General features: G+C 38.9%; 1 protein-coding gene across 1 annotated transcript in view; it reads left to right on the forward strand.

Annotated features, from left to right (window-relative positions):
- SERGEF (secretion regulating guanine nucleotide exchange factor) overlaps positions 1–18,319 on the forward strand; it is a 151,111-nt gene that overhangs the window by 69,912 nt on the left and 62,880 nt on the right. Inside the window, exon 10 of the mRNA XM_009995405.1 lies at positions 16,749–16,785. Within this exon, the coding sequence (XP_009993707.1) occupies positions 16,749–16,785 (37 nt within the window). The remainder of the gene's footprint in view (positions 1–16,748; positions 16,786–18,319) is intronic.

The raw sequence follows: 18,319 nt of genomic DNA on the forward strand, positions 1-18,319 counted from the left end.
GCAATCTCACAAACAATTTTGCCTCTGATGTTTCTTAGCTCCCTTTTAGTCAAGTGGAAGCCTGTGTAGGAAAGCACGTGGAAAATGATGGTTTTAAAAATTATTTTTAGAAGCATAATTTGTGCAATCTATAGATCAGTCAAACACTGAATGTATTCTTAAAAGTGCAACATAGTTCTGAGCTTGTTCGTATTTCTGTTTGTTTTAAAATTAGTAGTGCCGTCTGTACTCAGGAAGGCCCAAAATAGAAACCTAGCTTCTAAGCATGGTCTTATATATGTTGTAATAATGGTAAATTCAAGAATATGCTAAATATGTTCCTCTGAATGGGTAAATTAGCAGTTGTAGTCTTTTTTTTTTCTCCTGCATACAAGATTTGTTGGTATTTATGGAGAAGTGGGAGGGAGTTGGGAGGTAGGGCAGGGAAGAAATGGATCTTTTGTCCCCAGTAACTTAGCTTAGTAGTTCTCCTTGAGGGCTGAAGTACTTTCCAAGGAATGGAAGATGCCCTTTGTGTCAGTGCCTACATGTGCACACAGAAAGAAAAGTAGGAGACTGCAGAGGTGAAATGAGAGAATGAATGCAAAAAGGAAAAGTAGTCCAGAAAAAGAATACGTGAATGTGTGTGGTAAAGCTTATTTTGTCCTTGTGGCGTTTGCAAATGCTTTGCTTCATCTCTTGCAAGTGCTACGAAGAATTCAACAATTAATCAATGGCCAGAATCTTCCTGCATGTATGTTGGATGATGATTGGTGGTTGAGTTACAGAAAACTTTGATCCTCTGAGCTTGGGAATGGATTACTTCCATCTCCAGCAGTAAGTCTTCCAAAATACTCTTTTGGGAAATTGGAAAGAGATGCAAGGTCTGAAAAAAAATTAAAAATAATTCAGGCTTTCTGTAATAAAAGCAGTTGCATGCTTATGCAAAGATGACAAAAGTATAGTCATTTGAAAATAAGTGAATGTATTAAAATGTAACAGGACTTTACTCAGAGGTGTAAAAAGCCTTGGATAATATAAAATTCAAAATAAAAGTAAACTAGTCCAAATATTTTTTAGATTCTAATGGTATCATGACTACCCAAGTTCTTCCTTATCCAGCAAGTACCACAGTATTTCAACACTAAGTTGCTAGGGTGGGGTTTTTTTTTTTGGCTAGGTAGTTTGGACTGGTATGATAATGTAACCTTTAAAACACTTCAGATATTTTTGAGGTGAAAACTCTTCCAGAAGTTGATATTCCAGTATATTGAAATAATTGGAAAATCAGATACTGTCCTTTTTTTCTGCTCCCTGAGTGCAGTAGTTACATGCGTTCAGAGTCATTGGAAGTGACATGCTTCCATTCCCATTGTTATTTGAAACTGTAATAGCAGGGCAACCATGCAGTACAGATGCCACGTCCATTAAGGGGAAGTAGCTTGTATTTAGAGCAGATACTGGAGATGCTGGGCAAAGGAGTAGATGTTAGTCTATGATCTCAAGCTAGTGTTCTGTGTCCAGAAGAGGTAAATTGGCTAGAGAGCTCTCAAGACAAAATGACAAAGACTTTGGCTACTGGCAAACTCTGATACTCATGGTATTTGCCAACATGTAAGCATCGTGTTTGGACATGAGTACATACACCTCACTTCCTTCACAGGATGTTTGAGCAGAAGTTCTCAATCTTTTGCACACAATGACCTTCATTGTGAGAGTAAAGCACTTCGGAAGTTGATGGCCTGAGAAATCCGGGCAGATAAGGTGGGTTTTACATGTCATGCAGTGGTGCTTCACTTCAACCAGATTTGAGAATATCCAGGAAGGAGTTTCCTTATTGTTATTCTTTATCTTAGCTGGGCTATATATGTCACTTTAGGTTAAATGAGTTAGCCAGATTTTGGAAAGATTCTGAAACAGGAATAAGTGCTGCCTGCCATGAGCCACCGCATCACAGGATGACCATTTCCATCTAATATGGATAGGAAAAGAGCTGCGATAATGTCTTCAAGAGCAAACTCACCCACAATCGGAGGGAACTATGCACTGTCAATACTAAAACATCTTAAATATGTCCATTAGCAGAACATCAAGCCTAGGCAAGGCAAATTTTACATAATCATTACTTTTTTGCATTTGAGGAGAAAGCAGAAGTATCATACAGTGATGAGATTTCCTTCTCAGTACCAACATTTACTCAACCTGTAAATGTAGAATTTTAAAAAGGAAGGCTGAAATATTTGCATTTCAGAGTTTTAAGACAGATGGCCAAAGCACTCTCTAGGCTGTTGATAACTTTCTTTTTTTTCAGAACACCAGGGAAGTTTCAGAAGACGGACTGAAAGACAATATCCTGCTAATATTTTAAAAGATTGAACTAGATGACTCAAATAATTACAGGCCTGTCAGCCTGGTATTTGCCTTGGCTGAAATAATAGTGTTGCTGACATGAATTTTGATCAATAAAGGTTTTAGGGATGATAATATAGTAGCTTGCAGTGAGTGTGTGACAGTGGTGGAGAATATATCTCGTCAAACTAATGTGATACCTGTTTTTTATGAAATGAAAGTTTATAAATGTATCAATGTCAAATGCAGTTGTACCATACTTAGATTTTCAAATGCCAATGTAATGTACTTGGATTTGTGTCAGGCAGTTGGCTAGGCTGTGTGTGGCATTCTGAAGTTATAAAGATAAAAAATTACAAAAACAACCACTAAAAAATGAAAAAAACATTAAAAAAATTACTAATGAGCTGTGAGGGCTCCTAGAATATCACTGTGCATTGCAGCCTTCCATCAAATACGTGTGTTTCTAGTTGATTCACTACTATTAAAAAATAGTAATTTGGACTGTAAAAAACCAAAAAAATCTGTCCTACTTTGGGAGGGCAGACACCAGGCAGGTCAGCTTTGCCAACTATAGGGTCATACATTTTGGGAACAAGAATGCAGGTTGTAGTAACAGGAGGAGAGATTTGACTCATTCATCAGGCAGGAGCATCTTTGAATGATGTGGGGTCTGAGATGGACATTGTCTGAGTTTGCTTTGTGGTGTTATGGTGGCCCAAAAGGGTTACTTCTGTTCTCAAGTGTCTGAACATCAAGGTCAGTGCTTGTTAGGAAGGTTTGCTTGAGCCTCTGCTGCTCTTGTGTTTGGTCCAGTATGGGATTGATTTGAACAAACTTGAAACCTATGGAAAAGTTGAAACATTGGAGGAAAATCAAGAGATCTGCGACTGTCTCCTCTTCATTTGATGTCATGGTAGATTTTAACTTAACATTTCAGTAAGATCCTTTATGCTTTGTGTACAGAGCAAATCAGGTCTTGTGCCTACATTTGGCAAATTATAACGAAGAGGTGAGTTTGTTTTTTTTTTTAAAAAGGCATGATTCCCTTGTTGCTCGTGCAATTTCAAAATATTCTTTAGGGAGCAGCATTGGTTCAGTCTGTCATAGAGCTGTGGAGCCTTCTTAGCAGCATCTTCTTGGTAGGATGAAAACAAAAAGGCCTTGGTGAATTTAGGCTGCTAGATAGGCTGGTAGTGAGTTGGACTGAAGTTGTCTTCCCTGAATAAAGAGAAGCAATTTTGGTACAACTCTGAGTAGTCATATAAGCTACTTCCAACTAGGATTTTGTAAAAGGCTTGATTTTGAAAAACTGATGTTCTGCTATTAGTTTTTGAAGAATAAATAATTTGGTCTTCAGCGTGATTTGGGCTGGTTTTTACATGTTCCTATTGCTTTTTTTAGGTCTAGACATTTGGTTTTCCTTTTTATGGGTACTCATCTCTTTTTCCTGATGGTATCAGAATGAAACTGTGAAATGCAATTGTTCTATGTGAGAAAATGACAATACTGTCCCGCTCTCTAAAGCAGCCTTATTTCTTGCTTTTTGGTTGCTGTTAGACATTGAACAGATACTTGCGATGAGTCGTACACAGCGTAATGCTGGATAGTTCCCCTGAGAGATTCCAAATAATTTGGAATCTATCCTTACATGTGAACAGTCTAAATTATTCTTTTTGGTATCCTGGAAGATTTATCATACTGTACCTGACCAAAGTACATTTTATCTGTCTCAGAGTTTCCCATTTATCAAGTTTTATTAGCTTCTTCTGGAGTTTTAATTAATTTACAACCACTTAATTGCAAGAACTCTAAATGAATTCACATTGCAAGACCTTCACTATCCATCTGGTTTTCTTTGTAGGCAGAACTCAGTAATGTGTGTGATGTCTAATGCAGATGGAGCAAGGGATTCCACTAGGCTGAAAATAGGACCCCTCCTCAAAAAACAAACAAGGATTGCCACATTGTAAATCATGTGTTTGGAGTCAGTGTGCAAGTAGATGTGAGTAATGAAAACTTTTCAATATTTGTTTTGTTAAAGCTGTTTTTTATTCCAGAAGGTATTTTTCTCTCTGAGAGAAATAATTATTGGCCATAAATGTCTTGCAGTCAAATGCAACCAACCCATCTCTAACTGTAGCAGGGAGACCAGATTAAGATTCTGGTCAGCCATAGTTTACAAATGAAGATATTTACTGTGATTCATGCCAATCTGGCACCTTTGTGCCAGATGTATGATGTGATGTGCCTGCTATAATAGGATTATTCACTTTTAAGAAAATGTAAAAATATGACTATTATGTGGACTCAAACTAAGCTTAAATTTGTAAGAACTGGTTTCCTTGTGAGTTTTGTTAGGGTCCCATACAGAAGAAAAATATTTACTGGTCCTTTTTGCCAAATTGCCATATTTGAATTTGGCTGCTATAACCAAAGTTCTTTAGAAACTGGGCTTCATGTTTATAAGACTGTGGGGTTTTATCCTGTTAGTTCCTTATGGTGTAGTGGAAATTGCCTGACTTGAGGGAGTGGGCTCACTGGAGCAAGTGCATTCTCAGTTTGTTATGGTTCCAAGGCTATATTCTGTTAATATTATAATTGGTTAAGTCTGCACCTATAGCTTGGCCTCATCTGCTGGCTTCTTCGTCAAGGAAGTATTTGCTCCTGAGAAAGAAAGCCCTGTTTTTCAGCCTATGGAGACATAAAAAAAATGCCAGTGACTGCTTAGTGCTTCTGCAGCATCAACTGCAGATGAGTGGTGTTGGATGATATCCATTCCATTCCCAGTTATGGATTACTGAACAGAGTGTGTTACTGCATGAGAATTTGAGAAAACGCTTGCTTTGTTTTCCTGTAGGCACTGGTCACAACATACATCAGCAAATTCTGCAATTAAATTATTATGTGTTTAGTTGGTTTTGTGAAACCACACTTTTCACAGTTAGACTTCAATGGTGTTGTAGTAATTATATTATTTTCTTCATTCTTTCAAACTGGAAAAGTGCTGTCATGTTTAGAAATGGGCCATATAAAAAAATGTTCCGTAACATGAAGAAAATGACCATTCAATGCATCCTTTAGCTTGTGAGGTGGGCACAGCTCTCAGCTTATTCTGCCTCTGCAGTATTTGGTCCCCTGGCAAGACTGGTAGCCTTTGAAGTTGAGCAGACTGAAATATTCCCTGAGGAAATAAGAGAAGAAAAGGTCATTTGAAACTGATGTGATAGTACTGGTGTGAAGATTCATGCCTCAAAGGTAGTGAAGACTGAAAGAGAGGAAGGAATGGATACTGTGTGAGAGAGATCGTGTATAATAGAAATGTCTTGTAATTGGGCATCTGCTAGGTCAAAATAAACTGGAACAAATGTGTGGTTGTAAAGAACAACTCAGCTGAGATGAATGAATGGTTATCCTGAATATGAATAGCTGGAGGTTTGTTGGGGTGCCTGGATTACCTGGTTTTGGCCAACTGCAGTCCATTTTCCATTCCTGAAAAGCACAGTTGTGCTCTGACCTCGCTCCAGTGGAGCAACAGCAACGGTCTGTGAATTTCTCTTCTGTCTACTTTTATCCTACAGCTGTTTTCTTGAGGGAATGGGTGATTTTCTAACAGAATATGCTCTGACTATAGTCATACTAAAAAAAAAAAAGTTAGAACTTTGAAGACTTACTGATAATTCAGCTTTTAAACAAAAATGTCTTTTTATCAGCTGTGTAGAGTCACTTCAGACATGTTTCTTTCCTAATTCTTCCTTTGCGACTAGCATTAAGGCTCATTTCCTGTTAGAGTCTCTACAGATGGTATTCTTTTTTATCCAGTAGAGCTTTTCTAGTAATCTTTGCAGTGGACTCTTAGCGAGTTTACATTTTATTTATTTTCAGCAAGCTTGCTGCGGGGAGCTGTGCTGTTACGAAGTGCTGCAGAGACAGAGAAGACATTGAAGAGCAGGGTTACATGACACCCTAAAGGCATAAGCACCATTTATTTTGGGAGGTAAAGGAGCAGACAGTCAGCAAAATTCATGGCTTGATGTTTTTATACAAGGCTAACCCTTACAGAAGCTGCAAGCCTGCAGCTCTGCTTGGAAGTAAATGAACCAAGAAACTTCTGTCCTCAAGCTGAGGTAGTTGATGTGTGAAGAATGTTTCTCTCCCTCTGATATTTATTTTGTCATATTTCAGGAGTTCTTAATGTTCTACTGGTTTTTTGACTTCAAATTCAGTTGATAACATTTTTGTTTTTACATGCATATATGTAGGAGAGAAAGAAACAGTGAGGGCTTTCCTGGAACGAGGCAAAGGTCTGCATTCTTGAGCAGCTTAGTAGTTACCTTAAAGAGCATTTCCCAAAGGCATTGGGTCCAATGAAGGACCCCTCAAATTTTATTACACAGTAGTGGTTCTGTACTTCCAGTAACCGGCTTGTTTTTTTCAAAGTACATAAAATGTTTTGGAGATTAAGTAGTTTTTAAAATCCTTGTTGGTATGAGTGTATCAGTATCATGGTAGTTTATGCAAGCAGTAGTGCTCAGTGAGGTCAGGCAGGACTAGCAGTGAGATGAAAGGTCAGTCCAATTGTGAATGAGAGCTTCCTTGAACATTTAGTAATTTCTCTGAAAATTCATCTTCCCAGTTCCCTCTGTTGGGTGTTAAAGAACTGGAACATTGAAAATTCTATAATTAGTTTGGATTTATTGCTGGAAGAAGCAAAAAAGACTCTGCACTTAAATATAAGAGTAGTATTCCTTAATTACATAATTGATAATATTTTGATAATACTGCCTGGCATTTTGGATGCAATTTTTAGTGAAGGATAGTCTAGGTGAAAAATGTGTCAAAGAAGAAAATACTGTAAGGATGTTCCAAAAAACTGCATGCTAGAAAAAGAAGGGTTATAGAAGAGTCAACAAAGTCAGACCTTACATCTGTGGGGCTATTTCCCTCTGGGCAGTATGGTTGAACAGGCATAATCAAATGATGGCTTCTGTCTTGAGGCAATGTGACCCCAGTCATGACCGTTCTACCAGCACTTACCTCCTTTAAGAGGATGTTTTAGGGACATTGTCTGCCTGTTCACAGTATCCAAATGAAATACCCAGACAGTAATTTTTTTGAGATTATGAACTTCATAAGAAGTCCCTTTTCTACAAAAATGCAAGACTTCATGCTATTGTGCAATCTTGCAGGCTGCGTATGCTGAGTTCTCAACTTTTTTTTTTAAGTAGAAGAATTGTAGTGAGATTGTTTGCTGTAACACCAGTTAGGGGAGAGCTGAGTTCCCATGATATGTACAAATGGATGAAAAATGATAGACTGTGTTTCCATAAGGAAAGAGATGTGAAGCCCAAATTCTGTTGAAAAACTTAAAACTGCAATTATACATCCACCAGAGGACCTTGGAAGTAGTTAAGTAGAATTTCATGTTTTGTTGCCAAATAATACTTCTGTCATGGCTTTTATTCCAAGCCTGTAGAACATTGGATAATATATACTTTGACAGAATTTTTGTCTGCAATCATTGTTTAATAGAGCAATTAATTTCATTAAGTTCACAGGACTAGAAATTAGAACATTCAGATAGGTAATGATGACATTTATATGCTATAATGAATGTTTTTCTTTTTGCTGTTTGGATGTAAAATAACACAGGAAGAAAAAAACATACTGAGTTGTTGGGGTTTTTTTGGTATGCCAAAATTCTTTATCTGAAAACAGCATAATAATCTGATAATAAGGATGTGTTTGTTGATGATACAGTCAGATCAATGTATAAAGAGGTTTTGAAGCTTCTTGTTTCTGTGGTCTTAGTTTCTTTCATATCTTCTGTCTAAGTGGTGTTTGTAGCCTCAAATAAAGAGCAAATTAGTTGTAGTCCCCAAAGTAAGCCCAAAGAGATTGTAAGGTATTCATCTTACTGCCTTTCATTTAATTTAGGAGAGAGAGGCAGTGAGACTGTAAGGAGTTGGGAATTGTGGACGAAACAGTCTAAATCAAAATAATTTTGAAATTAAGGATGAAGTTCCTATGGGTAAAATTGTGCATCTCCTGAAGGTCTTGTTCCTCTAGTTCATATTTGGATGTAGATAGAGATGTCTGCAATGTTAGTGTGGATTTTGGCCATGTGAGATTTACTCTGCACAGACATAGGCTTGGAAGTAGGTACACTAGAACAGACAGAGCTGATGTGCCTGAGACTTTCTTTATCAATCATAATGGATACTTTAGTTTTAATTTTCACAAAATACTGAACACTGAATGGGGATTTCGTTACAGAAAAAAAACTGGGTTTGAATGACCATGACTTGGTTAATTTCAAAGGTGATTAAAGGATAAACAAAATTTGGTTTGTGGCACAGGTCTTGATTGCCAAATTGGGGAATTTTGACAGACTACTTAGACTCTGGGATACAAAAGTGACAGAGCTTTATTTTCCTGGAATGAAAGATGCTAATGCTTTCTGAACCCCAAGAAAAGAAGGGAAGTCCCTGAAGAAGGACACAAGAACTGATTGGAGAATCTTCAAGCAATGGAGAAGAGCCTTGCTAACTTGTAAAGATTTTTGTCACACTTGTGTTAGCATCTCAGAATTGTTTTGTTTAGAAGAGGCCTGTAAGATCATGAAATTTGCTGCTAACATGTGTTGCATTAAACTGCAATAACACACTTAGACTGCTTGCCAGGGAATGTTACTAGGTTAACAAGCTGGTTTCTTATCAATCAGGAGTCAAATGATCCAGAAGAGAAACACAGAGTTCCTACAGAAAGATCATTGGAAATAGGACAGCTTTGCTAATTAGATTACTTTTACTTTATTTTTTCACATTAGTAGAATTCTGCCTGCAAATGTAGTTGGGCAGAGTGTGTCAAACAATACAAATAATAGTTCTGATACATTAATCAAGGGCACGGAAGAACAGCTCTGGGAGAGAAGATTCCCGTCTTACGTAAGCTTTGATCTGCAGTCTGTTGATTACCTTGTCTCATTTCCGTAGGACTTCTGATCCCAGAAGTAATAAAATTTGCTGTCTTCTGGCACTGGCAATTTCCTTATAGTGAGATTTGTCAAAACACATGAGATGCCATGGCTAAAGGCAAATACAAAGTCCTGGATAAAAGTACTTGTGTTCACACCCTTTTTATGGTTTCCTCCCCCTGCCCCTCTCTATCTCTCTCTTTAAAGAGCTGTGCTTTTGTGCAATTAAAAAGTTAGAAATGGTGGTGACTAGAATCAGGATGCAGCTTCATGAACAGGCTACCCAGGGAAGTTGTTGAGTTAGCATCCCTGGAGGTATTTAAAAGATGTTGTAGATGTGGTGCTTAGGGAGATGGTTTAGTGGTGGACTTGGCAGTGCTAGGTTAATGCTTGGACTTGATCTCAAAAGTTCTTTTGCAACCAAAACGATTCTATGATTCTATCCTTAGAAACCTTTTTTGTACATCATGCTCTTATCTTTGAGAAGTGATGGAAATCTCTGTATCCTTGAATGTGTTGTGAAATAATTGCACTGCAGGGAATTAACCTGCACTCGTAGGGCAGTGAACCAAAAATAAACGGCGTTGAGGTCCATTTGTTTTTCTAGCTCAGCAACCTGGTGTTCAGATGCTTGTGAGTTTTCATTCTGCAATCCCCCTTGTGGGTCCAGCTCTCCAAGCCTCTTCCTTGCAACCCTCCCCTGTACTGTCCCTTCCGCTCTGCTGCAGCACAGGCTGCTTTCCCTGCAGTTCTGACTCAGTCTTTTTTCTTATGATTTGTGCAACAGACCCTCAGTTAGAGCCCTTGCAGTAAAGAAATAAAAGAAAGAATAGCCTTGTGGCCAAGATACTAGCCTGAAACTTGGATTTTTATATACTTTATCAGACTTGTTTGTAGTGCTTGGAAGTCCCTTAGGAGATGGTTGACAAATGATACTTTGTCTCTTAATTAACTTTTGACATCAATGAGTGTGTGTCTAAATATCCACATGAGTTTTAACCTGTTATTTGTTTGTTTACTGTCTACAAGGGAGAAAGCAATAGTTTCTTACCTCATAGGACTGTGGGGGGAGCAAAATGAGGGTTAGTTGTCCTGCAGAAAGATCTTTATCCCAGATATAAGAAGGGGAGGCACTCTCCACCCTCTCCTCTGAACCATCTTCCCTGATAACATCATCTTGAGTAGTTAACTTTCTCTTCCTCATAGATGTACGTATGTTGTGTATACACATATACATACAGACAAATATACATGAACGTATATATAATATATATTAAACAAGTTTTTACAAAATTATTTTACTATTTCATGTAGTATTTTAAATATAGAAGTGTTTTAATCTTAATTGAAATACTTTATTCTATATAACCTACTGCTTTTACATTCAGTCAATTAATATTTTGTTAGGGCTGGGCCACAGGCACATCAGTGGGCTGCAGAAAGATGTTGGTGTTTTGCCCAGAGTTAGTGGTTGCTGTGCTAGGGTCTTTCCTCACTGTCTATGCAGCTTATATCCTGACTATTTATGATTAATAAAATTCTGGGTCCTTGGCTGCTTCTTGCCACATGTGTTAAATCTGAATGGATGGCTCTAAACTGCAACCATTGCAAGGTAGAGAACAACTTGCTAACCCAGAATTTAAGGGAAGAAACAAACAATTTAGGTATGGTTGAAAGGGCACGGATCATAAGGTAAATGAGTTCTGAGTGAAATGGTACCTAAGCATTCTTTTCCTGTCTCACAGGGTTTTCTGAAGTGCTTTGAGATCACTTCCATCAAGATCAGAATATCCTTGCCCATCTCTTCTCAAATTTTCCTCCAAGCAGAGAAGAAACTTTAATATGAATTTTTTCAGTGTAGGGCATCATGTTTCTTTAGGTTCACAGAATGTTCCACTCACTAGTGGTTACTCTGATTTGTCTTTATGATTAGTAATTATTTTTTTTTCTCAATTAAAACAAGATAAAAATGTTGGCCAATTAGAAAGCATGATTGTGTGTTTTTAAGTACCCTTGAATGTACTTATCCACTGGGAGCATGCAGATGTCTGTTGGAATTTAATTTCTCTGCAGCACGTTGGGGGTGGGGACAGAAGAGAAGTAGCCAGAAAATGATGATTGCTGCAGTAAATACCAAGCTTCTCCCAGTGACCTGCAGTGACTGCAGAGTTTATTACATCTAATGTAAGCATAAAACATCTGTTCAGCAATGCTGTTCTCTGACTGGTCCCTATTTGTACCAGCAAATTATGAGTTCTTGGCTGATTGTTGCCTGTTGTGGGGAGTTGTGGTGAAAACAGGGTGTCAAGTTTTAAAGCTTATTGTAACAAAAATATTATGAAATACTTACAAGGCAGCACTTCCCATTAAGCACTGGGAACCTTGCTTTGCTTCTGTGGTGTGGTCCCTTCTGAGCTCTGCTCACAGGTGTGCAGGCTGGCAGCAATCCTGTGGGGATGGTGGAGCCTGCAGCGAGCAGCATGGACAGTGAATAATGCTGTTGTTTCAGAAAGCTAACTTTAAAGTCCCCTAGGGGTGTTTTTTATTTGGGGGTTCCTACAAAGTCAGTCTGTGTTGTCAGATGGTGACACCCTGCAGTAAGGCAGAGGTGGTGAACCTTGTGCTCTCAATCTAGCAAGTTCTTCTTTGGAGGACAGTGCTGCTGCTGGTACACAGTCTGTGCTGTCCTTGCTCTGGGCCATCGAATGTGAATCCAGGGCAATGCCTTCAGCATCTTGTGATTTTGTATAATTTCAGTAATTATTGGCAAAACTGGCACTTCCACTGAGGTGGCTTTTGCCTGGCTGAAGGGAGTGCAGCAGCACTCGTCATCTGTGCTTTGCAGTGGCTTTTACCCCATTGGGCTGCAGAGCCACACTGGGTGGCTGCCATGGGGGCAGCTTGGCAGAGCTGGTGAGTCTGTATAATGCAGCAGTTCCTGCTCTGCTGGTACTCAGTGTGGTTGCACTGACCTCCTTACAGCCTGATAACCTGGCTGACGGGTGGCTCTGAGTGGTGGGCAGAGTAACAGCTATCTGAGTAGAGAACAAAGCTTTTTGAGGTCACCAGCATTCTTTTATCTGGTTTGCAGGCTCTGTAGCTGCTGGTATTAGATATAGAAATAAACTGCTTCTTTGACAGGAGACGTTTTACATTCTAAACTGCACCTTGTTTGTGTTGTGGGTTTTTTTGTGGTTTTTTTTTTTTGTAATATTGTTTTGGTTTTTGTTTGATTGGGATTTTTTGTTGTGTGGGGGTTTAAAATTTTTTTTTTACTGTAGTGTTTCTGAAGGGAGTCATGGTAGTAAATATGAGCCACCAGCATGAGCAGTTCTTATGCTTTTGAATTGATGCCTGTGTTAGTGTATTTCCTAGGAAGTAGCCAAGGTAGGATAATTCACACCTCAGATAAAATTTATTTTATTATCAGCAGCTTCAGTATCTGCAATTTTCAACACTTGGTGAAGATGCAGGATTTGCTTTTTGCTAGAAAGGCTTTGTGTGTGTTCCCATGTGTGGATCTTGTTTCCATGGCATCAACCTTTAAGCTCGAGAAGCATTGATGGGAAGCATTAGCCAGTGAATAGGCATGAGGAACCAGCCCTGCTCCTGTGTAGGGCTCTGACATGTGGTGAGGATAATGATATGGGATATGGTGATGATTTATGCATTTTAACAGCCAAGGATTAAGGCTTTGCATGTGTGCAATATTGTGGAATAGAAGACTTGTTGCAGCCCTGCTAATGCTCTTGCAAAGGCATTGCTTTTCCTGCTGCTCTGTCTTGATTTTTCTGAAAATGAGTCAGTCTTGGAGTATGCTGTGACTTGAATTATTTTTCTTACTGTTTTCCTAAATGCTTTAATGTCTTGGCTAAGCACCTTTATCCTAAAGAATCTGCTTTGTCTTCCTTGCCATTATAGTGTTACGATGGTATTGACCAAATGTCTCAGGTGTGGTGCAGGTACATTGTGAGTCCTAGTGATCACAGTGTTTATTTGTAACACTATGGCTTAAGCTACTATGTCGGTTTTGGATTTTCTTTGCCAGCAAATGCTCAAGAACAGTGAGCTGAGTACAAGATATGCTCTGTCTTCTGTGGTTTCATGCTTCTTTGACAGGAGACGTTTTACATTCTAAACTGCACCTTGTTTGGGTGTTGTGGGTTTTTTTGTGGTTTTTTTTTTTTGTAATATTGTTTTGGTTTTTGTTTGATTGGGATTTTTTGTTGTGTGGGGGTTTAAAATTTTTTTTTTACTGTAGTGTTTCTGAAGGGAGTCATGGTAGTAAATATGAGCCACCAGCATGAGCAGTTCTTATGCTTTTGAATTGATGCCTGTGTTAGTGTATTTCCTAGGAAGTAGCCAAGGTAGGATAATTCACACCTCAGATAAAATTTATTTTATTATCAGCAGCTTCAGTATCTGCAATTTTCAACACTTGGTGAAGATGCAGGATTTGCTTTTTGCTAGAAAGGCTTTGTGTGTGTTCCCATGTGTGGATCTTGTTTCCATGGCATCAACCTTTAAGCTCGAGAAGCATTGATGGGAAGCATTAGCCAGTGAATAGGCATGAGGAACCAGCCCTGCTCCTGTGTAGGGCTCTGACATGTGGTGAGGATAATGATATGGGATATGGTGATGATTTATGCATTTTAACAGCCAAGGATTAAGGCTTTGCATGTGTGCAATATTGTGGAATAGAAGACTTGTTGCAGCCCTGCTAATGCTCTTGCAAAGGCATTGCTTTTCCTGCTGCTCTGTCTTGATTTTTCTGAAAATGAGTCAGTCTTGGAGTATGCTGTGACTTGAATTATTTTTCTTACTGTTTTCCTAAATGCTTTAATGTCTTGGCTAAGCACCTTTATCCTAAAGAATCTGCTTTGTCTTCCTTGCCATTATAGTGTTACGATGGTATTCACCAAATGTCTCAGGTGTGGTGCAGGTACATTGTGAGTCCTAGTGATCACAGTGTTTATTTGTAACACTATGGCTTAAGCTACTATGTCGGTTTTGGATTTTCTTTGCCAGCAAATGCTCAAGCACAGTGAGCTGAGTACAAGATATGCTCTGTCTTCTGTGGTTTCATTGCTATAAAGTTGCGCCCACAAAAAACCATACAATTTTGATAGTATGGACTTCTGTGCTTTAATGTACAACTGTTTGCTATTTTTATGATTGCAAGTGTACTTTTACAGAGTAGAAGAATGTGATTATTAATTTTTAGCTCAGTAATACATGTAATTGTCAGCTAGGTGTAAGACAGTGAACCGGGCACAGGATTTTTGCGGGGATTGCTTGTGTTTTAATTTAAAACTTGAGGGTGCTCAGCAGAATAGTAACCTTGTGTAAGATGATGTCTGTATTACCTTAGAAATTATGTCAGCACTGACATTGCAAAATATAATTCAGTGGGAGAGATGAGCCCTTGCAGTAGGGCAGTGGGATGCTGTTGGTGCTTGTGTTACCCTCATCAAAAGCTCAGTGAGTGATACTACATGATACGTGTTAAAGCAACTTTAAACATAGAATCATAGACTGCTTAAGGTTGGAAGGGACCTTAAAGATCATCAGATTCCAACCCCCCTGCTATGGGCAAGGACACCTCACACTACACCAGGCTGCACAAAGCCTCATCCAAAATGGCCTTTAACACCTCCAGGGGTCATCCACAACCTCCCTGGGCAACATATTCCAGTGCCTTACTACTTTCATGGTGAAGAATTTCTTCCTCATGTCTAACTTAAATCTCCCCTCTTTCTGTTTAAAACCCTTGTCCTATCACTGCCCTCTCTGGTGAAAAGCCCCTCCTCAGCTTTCCTGTAGCCCCTTCAAGTACTGGAAGGCCGATACAAGGTCTTCCTGGAGCCTTCTCTTCTCCAGGCTGAATAGCCCCAACTCTCTCAGCCTGTCTTCATAGCAGAGGTGCTCCAGCCCTCTGATCATCTTCACGGCCCTCCTCTGGACCCTTTCCAACAAGTCTGTATCTTTCTTGTGCTGAGGGCTCCAGAGCCATACACAGCACTCCAGGTGGGGTCTCCCTCTGGGTTGTGAGTGCACACTGGCAGCTCATGTTGAGCTTCTCATCTACTACTACCCCACGTCTTTTTCCTCTCTTGCTCTCTTAGCCACTCTCCCCCCAGCCTGTATTTGTGCCTGGGGTTGTGCCAACCCAGGTGCAGGACCTGGCACTTGGCCTTGTTGAACTTCATGAGGTTGGCACTGGCCCACCTGTCCAGCCTGTCAGGGTCCCTCTGCATCCCTTCCCTTTAGGGTGTCAACCACACCACACAGCTTGGTATTGTCAGCAAACTTGCTGAGGATGCACTCAATCCCACTGTCCATGTCTTCAACAAAGATGTTGAACAGCACTGGTCCCAATACTGACCCCTGAGGAATCACCACTGGTCACTGTCTTCTACTTGGACACTGAACCATTGGCCACAACTCTCTTGGTGTGGCCATCCAAGCAATTATCTACTGAGTGGTCCATCTGTCAAATCCATATCTTATGAATTTGGAGACCAGGATACTGTGTAGAACAGTGCAAAATGCTTTGCACAAATCCAGGTAGATGATGTCATTTGCTGTTCTACTTTCTACCATTTCTGTAGCCCCATTGTAGAAGGCCACAAAATTGGTCAGGCACAATTTGCCCATAGTGAAGCCATGTTGACTTATCACCAATCACCTCCTTATTTTCCATGTGACATCTGACACATTCATAGCAGCTGCAAAGAAGAAAGAAAAATACTCTTGAGTTTGGTTCGTAAAAAATTAATAACTTATTTCCATCACTACTGAGCTTGGGAGAAAATGTTTGCATTGGTTTATTTTTTCTGCAACTTAAAAAACTTAAACCATCCTGCTGCTAATAGAAGAGTTGAGTTCTGTGGTATTTTTCCTCCATTCTAGACAGATGACCTTAGGAACATATCGCTTTAGATTTACCACACTGAGCCTGTCTACTTTGTACAGTTCTATAAGGATTATATGGAAAAATAGTATAGATAAGAGAAATTGAGATCTTCAGCATTCTTTTGATTCCCAGCTGTCTCTGTGTGGCTCTGATCTTGCAAAGGCTTAACTTGCGTTTGCTGTATGCCCATGAATAGTCTTGTTGGATTCAGTGGATATTGTCAAGGGTGTGATGTTTTTGCAGAATTGTGGCCAGTCTTGGTCCTAAAGATTGAAATGTCAGCAGTGGCTGCATTTTGAAAAGAAAATGCCTGTTTATTAACAAAACAAACATACCTTACTGCCACTAGTATCTTTAAGTGAGACTGCAGTGAAATTTTGTTTAAAAGTCAAAGCAGTTCAACCTTGATTTTGCATCCTATAAACTGTAGTTGCTAGTTGCAGGTTAATTTTGAATTTCCTGTCTTAATTGTGGTTGTCTTCCTGCTGCTAAGAGGGTTCTCTTTATTAATTCATACTTCTTTTTCAGATTGCATGTGGCTCAGAGCATAATCTGGCAGTAGTTGGTAAGTAGCTTAATTTTATATCAAATCCTCTCACCTTTTTCTTCACTTTTAAGTAGCACAAGATGAAAGAAAAATGTGCACATCAAACATAGGGAGTGATTAAGGACATTGTGTGCAGCTGAAAAGAGGAAAGTAACATACAGATGTGGAGGAAAGAACAAGAAAAACCAGTAGCATAAGTGGGTGATGATGAAAAAGTGCCCCTGTTGACCAGCCTTTGTAAGGAGAGAAGGCTTGATGGACATACTAGGCAAATATATTTTGCTTTTGCTACAGTCTGTTCTATAACTGAGCCATTGCAACCATTCAATCTGTAGCACCTAAGCCTGAAGCTGGTCAAAAGTGTCTTTGTTTAACATGGAAATTTTCAGTGAAAAAAAAAATCTTGGGTCTTTTTGTTTGAAGCTAGGAAAATCTTAAAAATATCAGTCACTGGTGGTCAGGTTCTTTAGTGCATTTTGATATAATGCAGGTGTTGTAATAATGATGAAAGTACTAGGAAGCTAATGTTGGTGGAAAAACTGAATTTTGTGCATTAATTCCAGGAATTAATTCTTGCTTTCATGTGATGAGTTGATAACTGGAGTTTGATACGTGATTGTTATTATTGGAACTAGATAATTTGTAAGGTCTCTTCCAATTCAAACCATTCTATGACATCATTTGATGATGATATAAGAACATTTTAAACACTAAATACTCAGGTGCTGTATAAAAGAGGTCAGCATAATTATCCTCATTAAGAGTCAGAGCGAAAAAGATGAAGAAAGGAATTCTATGCTAATCAGAGCTGGAAATGAAACAGCTTTCTAAGTTTCAGTCCAGCACTCCATCCACACAGTTTTGACTGTGGTGCTGAGATGTACAGTGAGGAATTTCCTTGATTTTCTTGAGTGACAGGTGTGGAGAAATCAGCTGCATCCAACCTGCATTCCATATTCTCCTTTTCAGGGTACTTATTTTAGCTTGGTGTCTTACCAGTTTCATTAAGTGGCCACAAAGGTAGTGTTCTGGATATGTAGTATTTTTCCATGTATACTGTAGTTGTCCTACAATTAAACCTTGTAGTGAACTTAAGTTTTACTTAGTTTATGGCTGGCTTTAAGAAAATATTTTTTCCCTTTACTTTCTCCCTACTTGTTCAGTGTCACATACCTGTATTAATTGTCAAGCTGGTGCTTCTGAGTGTCTACGGAAGAGCAGTCTGACGAATCTCATTGTGTTCCCTGTTAAATTGATGAAGTAAAAGCATAAAGCTAGTAGATGCCTCTGGTGTGAATGCAAGCAAAGTGTTGAGTTTAAACAACTTTATTCTTATGTCCTTCTAAACTGGAAAAAATAGGTAGAAGAAAGGAATTCTAGAAGTAAGTTACAGTAAACTAAGACCTTTGAATATGTAAAGAACTTCCTATGCCTTTCTAAGCTGTGTGCTACACTAATTGAAATAATGGAATATCAAAGTTGGAAGCTAGTTAGTTTTATTTTAAGGATGCTAGAGATGTGATATTAATATTTTTTTAGCTAAAAACTTTAA

This window comes from Chaetura pelagica, unplaced genomic scaffold (genome assembly GCF_000747805.2).
Source record: "Chaetura pelagica isolate M959 unplaced genomic scaffold, ChaPel_1.0 scaffold94, whole genome shotgun sequence".
NCBI classification, from domain to species: domain Eukaryota; kingdom Metazoa; phylum Chordata; class Aves; order Apodiformes; family Apodidae; genus Chaetura; species Chaetura pelagica.